This window comes from Triticum dicoccoides, chromosome 3B (genome assembly GCF_002162155.2).
Source record: "Triticum dicoccoides isolate Atlit2015 ecotype Zavitan chromosome 3B, WEW_v2.0, whole genome shotgun sequence".
Lineage (NCBI taxonomy): Eukaryota > Viridiplantae > Streptophyta > Magnoliopsida > Poales > Poaceae > Triticum > Triticum dicoccoides.
Genome location: NC_041385.1, coordinates 397,996,671 through 398,004,501, shown reverse-complemented (window position 1 = coordinate 398,004,501; position 7,831 = coordinate 397,996,671). Strand labels below are relative to the sequence as shown.

At 46.5% G+C, this 7,831-nt stretch overlaps 1 protein-coding gene and 1 long non-coding RNA gene across 3 annotated transcripts; one reads left to right on the top strand and one right to left on the bottom strand.

Moving 5' to 3' along the window:
• Positions 1 to 466: 466 nt before the first annotated feature.
• On the bottom strand, positions 467 to 4,792 carry LOC119276195. 2 transcript variants are annotated; one of them, XR_005136408.1, is made up of 3 exons: positions 4,673 to 4,792; positions 3,544 to 3,649; positions 467 to 526 (listed from the first exon to the last, which is right to left on the bottom strand). It is a non-coding gene; the product is annotated as an uncharacterized LOC119276195 (long non-coding RNA). The 2 variants fall into 2 exon arrangements; XR_005136407.1 differs by lacking the exon at positions 4,673 to 4,792 and adding an exon at positions 3,836 to 3,970.
• Positions 4,793 to 4,898: 106 nt separating this feature from the next.
• LOC119279553 (serine/arginine repetitive matrix protein 1-like) lies at positions 4,899 to 6,507 on the top strand. Its single transcript, XM_037560756.1, has 4 exons — positions 4,899 to 4,938; positions 5,013 to 5,505; positions 5,632 to 5,762; positions 5,845 to 6,507. Exons 1-4 carry the CDS (start codon positions 4,899 to 4,901, stop codon positions 6,072 to 6,074), a joined length of 894 nt encoding a protein of 297 aa, XP_037416653.1. The 3' UTR covers positions 6,075 to 6,507.
• The last annotated feature ends 1,324 nt before the right edge of the window (positions 6,508 to 7,831 follow it).

Sequence of the window (7,831 nt, the reverse complement as noted above, 5' to 3'; positions counted from 1 at the left end):
CACGGATACAGCACCGAAGCCATCTACACTCACAACCATTAGCATGTTAGCATAAAAATAAAAATCAGTGCATGCAATTCAACAACCAGCTACAAATGTTACCGGCACTCAGCTACAACTCGTATCTAACGTCCAGTTAACTCGGTGTAGTCTAGCATGGCCTACAGTCAGCGCGGCTCTGATACCAAGCCTTGTGGCATCCCGGCTCAGAGCGACCGGTTCACCCTACATTACCAGCCCAAAGACCTTGTCTTCTGGCAACACACAACAACTTGATACAGAAAAACAACCGCTTTATTCATGCTAGCGGAGCATAGTTCATATTACAACAGTTAGCGAGGCCAAGCGGCACACACGGTGTGGCTGAACAATATGTACATTATTTAGTAAACACAAAGGGGCCTCGATCATGACAACTACGCGGCAGCAGAATAATGTTGTAGCGGAACTCCATAGCACAGGCACACTGATGTGGACACGATCTAGACTCGGACGGCTCTCCTTTCCAACGGGACTTTCCTGAAATCTGGCATGACACGCCAGGTCAGTACATTGAATGTACTTGCAAGCTCACAACAAGCATAAACATAATGACAAACCATATCGTGATACTTAACCAATTACATACAATGCAACTATATATATATACATCCGAGCTATTCTGCAACCCATTCCTGAATAAGTTATTCAAGAATCGTTCCTAACTGCACGAGAACAGACAGCTAACTGTGTGAACTATACTAGTTAACTGTCGGGCGGACTTTTTCTGGCATCACTTTTTCGCACAGTTTTTGGGTCATAATTATTTAACCGCTAATCGGACTGATGCAACTAATATACCTTTGGGTAGCTATTGAGAAGGAGCAAAAAACTCATTTTGGTTGTTTTCCCAAAATCCATCCAATTTTAAACAAAATTCAAAAAATTGAAAATCCATCAAACAAGTTTTCAATGTTATTGTGAAAGGAATTTTCAAAGCTTTTGTCAGAATGATGCGTATGATATACCGTTAGAAAGGTACCGATTAGCCCGAAATTTGGCATATATAACATGTTTTCGGATTTGCTACGGTTTAAGAGCAGTTTTCAAAAAACCAACATCATTTTCAACATTTTTTACCCGAATTGCTACAGTACACGCTAACTGCTCGAGCAGAATAGCTAACTGACATATGCTGACAAGCTAACTGCTGAGACTGAAGACAATTGGTTTTTTCTTCTATACTTTTATCGTCAGGTCAAGTTAACTTCTGGGAGTGAAATAGCTAACTGCCAGGAATCATAACAGTTAGCACCAAGTTAACTGCGGGACTGAAAATGTTTTTTTCTTCTTTGATTGGGTCACACTAACTGCGGGTATGAAATACCTAACTGCACGCGATGAGCAAGCTAACTACAATGGTTGATAATACTTTTTTTGCTTTTTTTGTTTTTAATTATTTTTTCTATTTTTTCCCTGGTCAAGTTAACCGCTGGGACTCGAATAGCTAACTGTCGAGACTGCAATAGTTAACTGTCAGGATTGAAAATACTTTTTTTGTTTTTTGCCCGGTTCAAGCTAACGGCCAGGAGTAAAATAGCTAACTGCTAGGGATTGTGACAGTTAACACTGAGTTAACTGTCGGGATTAAAAATATTTTTTGTACCTCACGCAAGGAGGGGCTCAAAACTGAACCCTCTCATTAGATTGCTATTTTTTGTACCTCACGCAAGCAGGGGCTGGAAAAATCATAATTGTGTACATCACTTAATTTTTTTGGACGCAAGATAACTGCAGCCAGTCCCTGAAACTAACTGCTCCATGAAACTGAGCATTGGCAAACTGCGCACCGTGGATTGCGCTGCTGGCAGCATGGGGGCAAGAGCTAATTGAGCAGTGGTCTATGTTTCTTTTTGGACCCCGATAAAATCCGAATGTTCAGATTTTAAGCATTTCATCCCAAACGTTTTTACATGGCAACTTTAGTTGACGCGAGGTGGCAACTTTAGTTGTTCAGACATGGCAACTTTGTCCCTGTTTGTTTTTTTGTCAGAAAATTAATGTTCGCCAACCTCACATGAACTAAAGTTGTCATAAAAAACGTTCGGATTGACATGCTTAAAATCCGAATGTTCGGGATTTATCATTGCCGTTCTTTTTTACATAACTATCAGTAAAGCAAACTGCTCCTGGAAACTAAGCTAACTTATACATGAAATTGAGCTAGTTGTAGAGAGGTCACTCCACCAGTAAATCCCCATCAGGGGTCCTACACCTCGTCGATCCCCGGCGCAATGGAGCAGAAGTTAACTGCTAATAGGAAAAATGATATTCACTGGATCCCCAAAATAATAAACCGGATAGGGAAGACGAAATGATAAACTATTTGATGGTTGAATACGCGAAATGATAAACTGATGACTAGAACAATAAGAACGCACTAAAAATGACTCAATTTTATTCCCAGGAAGACGAAACAGACATAAAAGATGAAGCAGGAGCATCACGGGTTCAACACCTCCAGATGATAAAATGATGAGAAAAGAGTACACAATTGCTATAATTAATCAGTCACTTGTACTCTCAATAAGATCAAACAGACACGGAAGGAGTTATGAGCACTAGAAATTAGATTTCTTTAGCAAACTGCAATGCATCCCGGTTATGACCAAAATGTTTGTGTACCTTGCAAGCTAACTGCCAATTTTTTATATCAAGTTTTTGCAAAATCTTCCCATCTGTCTACCTTTCGGATGCAAGCAACTGTACTTTATCTGCATGCATACATTTGCTCTTTTTTTGTGAAAACTGTTGCAAAATATGATTTTAACTACTGTAAATTGTAAAAGTTAACTTCAAAATTAACTCACAGTTAAAAAAAACATGTTGTCTTGTTAACTGCACTTTTTTTGTAAAAGTTAACTTATAAAATCTACTCAGCTAACTGCTACACGGGTTCTTGTAAAATAAACTAACTGCTATAGACCCCGAACTAGTATACATTTGTAAAGTTAACCGCTGTAAATTATGATGTTAACTTCCTGTTTATCTGGGTAGCCAATTTTTTTCTTAGGAACTGCTATCACACTCGAAATTAACACTTTTTCTGGGAAGGGATACCTGCTGAATTTTCAAACCCTGTGACAATTGAAACACCAATAGAAACAACAAATATTTTTAGAATACATAAACCATTCATTTTTTCCCTAACTGTTGCCATCTGCCTGCTAACTTCCACACACACAGAGATATAGAGAGATTTTTGTGTTTGTGAATCCACCGTTTTGCGTGCTAGAAATAAGGGAAGCTAACTGAACAATGCACAAACACATCCAATGGCGTGCATGTATGGATGAAGACGAACCCCTTTTTATCTAGTTAACTACAGAATAACCCAAACCTACCCTATTTTATTAATAACACATAACTGCTGAAACAGAAAATGCCTTGCAAAATATATCACCTATTTTTACAGGAAACACAATGGCACCTCAAACTGACGACAAAATTAATTGTCCTAGTTGAGGAGTTATCATGAAGACACAGCAAGAATCAGACATGTACCTTGATCACCGGCTTTCTTTTTGCCCTTCTCCCTTGCTAGATTCTTGTCCTCCCCATTCTCCAGTTTTTTTCTTGACTGTCGCTGCCTTTTATAATCGAACTGCTACTGCATCAAAGAATATGAACATCAGAAAATGAACCATGGCCTAAGCCAACTCGCCACACACACACATCAGAAAATGAACCATGGCCTAAGCTAAATCATCACGCACACACACGCATACACAAGCACACACACACACACACTTCTAACTAGTCTTTCTTAACTGCCGGGATGGCCGACCCTAACAACCTGCTGTGGTTGCTGCTAGCTGAAGCTGTAGAAACAACAGCGGATAAGTGATGCCTCTGCGTGCAAACCAACTTTGCTTTTCCAAGTATAAAAAAGTTGATTGCTGCTTTCCACAGCGTCGAATCCACATACAGGGGCTTGAGGCGAGCAGTCGCCGATGGGGATGCGGCCATCGGGAGGCAACTAGGGGCCGGACGACGCGCTCCCCACCTCCCGTGTGCAAGGGAGACCTCAGGATAGCTAGGAGAGCCACCACAAGAGGAGGAGGTCAGTGGATTTGTCGAGGGAGACGGGTTAGCTCGATCAGCTGTTAGGCGGCTCGACCAGTGATACGGGTCTGTTTGGGAGCACTGTGCTCCTGTATCTCGATGCTGACGGGAAGCAGAGATGTCGGGGAGTAACTGCCAAGAACGGGTGGCTAACTGCTGAACGCGTGGATGGATCCACTGACGGCAAAGGTCCCCATGGTCCTGCTCCACGCCCAGAAATAGGGGCACGACGGGGGAGGGGGTACGAGGGCGATGGAGTCAGCTTTGACGGAGCAACCATGGATCTGGCACCCGAACTCTCTAGACCCCGGTAGCCAGTGAGTGGTGGCTCGACTCGGATCCGGGGGACATGTCGTCACCCATGACGGGAAGTACGTCGGAGATCTGCGGGGGGAAGACGTGGAGGTGGTGGCTCACAGAGTTGCATCTGGCGGCGACGCGCAGTGTTTTTTGGCAGTGGCATCGCACGGTTAGGGAAAGGGGGTGGGTGTGGGGTAGGCAGCCAGGGGCGGCGCTGGTGTGGGGAAGGTATCCAGGAGGTGGGTGTGGTCCAGGTTTAGTTCGGGACCTGCATGGCGGCGCAGCAACCGGCGGCACACCAGAGCTCGCTCACTCCCTCGCGGCGCCGGAGCGCCGCTTGCTCACCCCCTTCGGGAAAAGAAACAAGGTAGTCGGGGAGGTGGTTTTCGAATAATTATTTAGGAACTCTAGAGAGGGGTTGCAGAATAGTCACACTCTCTCTATATATATATATAGGGTGGGTCTATTATGATAACACCTCTTAAAATCTTATTATGCACATCAAAACGCTTATTCTACTAACACTTTCGCACTGCAAAAAAACCCGAAGAAACTGCACTACGCCCACCCATCACACCTTCTTCTCTCTCCTCCCCACGCCCCAACAGCCCACATCCCTCCATCCTCCCACTCCCCCGATGCAACCGGCGACCCACCCCACCCATCCCTGACCCAACCACCGCCCCCTCCTACCACCTTCTTCCACGCGTCAGAGCCCCGCCGGAGCCACCCCGCCGCCGGCCACCGCGCCCCAGCTCGCCTCGCACCGTCCCTGCCCCTCCTCGCCGCCCCACTTTCCCCTACGCCGGATCCGAGGCGGCCTCGGCCCCTCCCACGCCGCCCAATCCTCTCCTACGCTAGATCCGTCGCCGCCCCTCCTCGCCGGCCCACTCTCCCCTGGCGATGGATCCGGGCACCACCGCCAGGCCGCACACGGGAGGCGACGAATCGGACCTCCACCGCCACGCTCGTGAATGGCCTGATCAATTTGTGCACGACCTTCACCCATCGGGCCGCCCCTCGCCGGCGTCTTCCTCAGATCGAGGACGACCGCACCGCCGCCACGAGCTGCAGTCCCGGGGAGCAACCAACTCCACTCCGGTATGTGCTCCGGCCAGCAGCTCCCTCCTTCCCCCTCCATCCCCCGATCTGATCTTCTAGACGACCATGGAAGCTACCATGCCTCGTGAGCTGACCAAATCACCCCCGCGCCGATTACTTCTTCAGGTTTCCGGTTCGTGTTGTTCGTTTGTGCTCCATGTGTGGTTCATTTTCAAGATCCCTGGCTGCCTCGATCCGGATCCAGTACCTCCGCCCTGACCCGCGCCTCCGGCGGCCTTGCAATCATTGTCGGCTAGGTGAGAAAGCAGCTCCACCAAGACCCTTTCCCCCTGTATCTATCCTCGCCATCCTCTCTCTCATCTCTCTGTCACCCAACAGGAATGAGCCTCCATGATTGCCGGTTTGGGACTCGTCTGCGCCAAGCGGGATGGAGCACGGGCCGCGCCTTGCTTTCAGTTCACCGAGCACCGATAGGAGAACGACGGCAAGCCGTTCGGCAGCATGCCCGCTTGCAGTTCCTTCGGCAGCACGCCCTCAGGGACGAAATGCAACCGGCCATGACATGGGAAGACGACGGATTAAGATCTCTAGTGCAAGGGCGCGTGTAGTTCAGCCCTGCAGAGACGAGTAGTGCACTTGGCGGAGACGCGCCCAAAGTCCCAGGTCAGGGCTCCCCCCGCCCGCCTGCGTCCACACCCATCTGCAGCCACGGTATCTCACAGGGAAAATCGTCCCTTACCCCTCTCCCTCCTCCTTGGCTCCCGTGTGCAGTGAGCAGTGCAGAAGGACCGCCGGCGGCCGCATAGGAGCAGTGCAGTTTTTCAGCAGCGGACGACGCGTGCTGGATGTGTGTTTTTGAGATGTGTGTGCGGGCATATCAGAAGTTCGTTTCCGCTACCTGGGAGGTTCATTGTGCATATTTTTGAACTATTTCATACAACAAGAAATTATAAGGTACCTCCAAGGACGGCTTCTATACTTGGTTCCATTGAAAAAATGGGTGCTGCTAGTGCAAGTTCGGGTACATGCCTGGGCATGGAATTTGACTCCTCCAACATGCAGTTCGGTGTGGGAGGAAAAAATGGACCCAATTGCTTTTTAATTTAGTTTTTAAGGATTTTTTCCGCAAAAAATGAGGACTCTATTTGTATTTTTTTTAAATCACTACATTTCATTTTGTAGAAGAGTTGAGTGGCACCCACACCCTCACCCCTGCTCGACCTTCTTCCTACTCTCCCTCCACCATCGTGGCTTCCTCCATGAGGCATGTTCGTCCCCTCCCGCACTGCATCGCCATGCAATCCACACTGCATCACCACGTGAGCCGCACTGCATCACTCTTTGAGAGGTTCGCTACTCTGTCTACTGTGCTTCACTCTGTTCCTTGTGATCCAAACTAGAAGAGACACAATGAAAGTGTACCCTGCTAGTATGGGAGTGGGTGGTTCACTTCGGTGGGCCTAGAGGTTCACTCCATAAAAAACTGCATCTCGCTATGTAATATTTTCTATACAAACAACGGTGCACAATGTTGCTCGTCGGATGCAGTGCGGTTTTCAGTCTGATGCAGTGCAGTTTTTTTGCCCGATATAGTTCACTCGTCGATTTTGGTATCACGAAAAACAGAGTGTCCGCAAAATCTCACGGTTGAAAACATAAAAAAGAAAAAGCTGAAGAATTGTTGCTCGTGAAGTTCACTATGTCTCTGATGAAGAATAAGTGTGGTTCACTCGCCTTATCATCGGAGTTTAGACTCGTCAACAAAAAGTGGAAAAAACAATATTAGGGAGCAGAAAAAACAGTGCAGTTAACTACTAGTGTCGCAGTACATTTCTCTCGACCATGGGGTTCACTTCTTTACCCATGTAAAACACACTCTATGAGAGGTTAATTAGATTGCCACATGTTGTATAAAAAGCAAAAGTTAATTTTAATGCAGTCCCCTCCAATAGCAATGTATGAAAAAAAGACAACAAAATACTCATGCGGCTCACCCTTGGTAGTGTTGCGGTTCACTTACTCGCAACGTGAAGTGCTGAAAAAATGTTACTAAGATGACAAAATAAAAGAATGATTGTCTTGAAAAAATTACGTTTGAATAAAAGAAACCATGCAGTTCTCTTACTTGTCTAATGCAGTGCGGCATTTCGTCTGATGCAGTGCGGTTTTCAGTCGGATGAAGTACGCACGTCGATTTGGTGTGTCGCAAAAAACAGAGTGTCCGCATTTTGATAAATTTAAAACTGCTCTTAAACTGTAAAGAATTAGAGAGAGTGTTCTACATGAAAAAGTTGCGCCTCGTCGATACCTTTTCAACGGCGTATCGTTTGAATCATTCCGAGCAGCGGTTTGTAAAAATTTCACG

Excerpts from the sequence above, each read along its gene's own strand:
- LOC119279553 (XM_037560756.1), top strand. The coding sequence starts at position 4,899 with ATGCACATCAAAACGCTTATTCTACTAACACTTTCGCACT. Across the intron at positions 4,939-5,012 it reads TCTACTAACACTTTCGCACT|CCCACATCCCTCCATCCTCC; the intron begins GCAAAAAAACCC and ends ACGCCCCAACAG. Across the intron at positions 5,506-5,631 it reads GAGCAACCAACTCCACTCCG|GTTTCCGGTTCGTGTTGTTC; the intron begins GTATGTGCTCCG and ends TTACTTCTTCAG.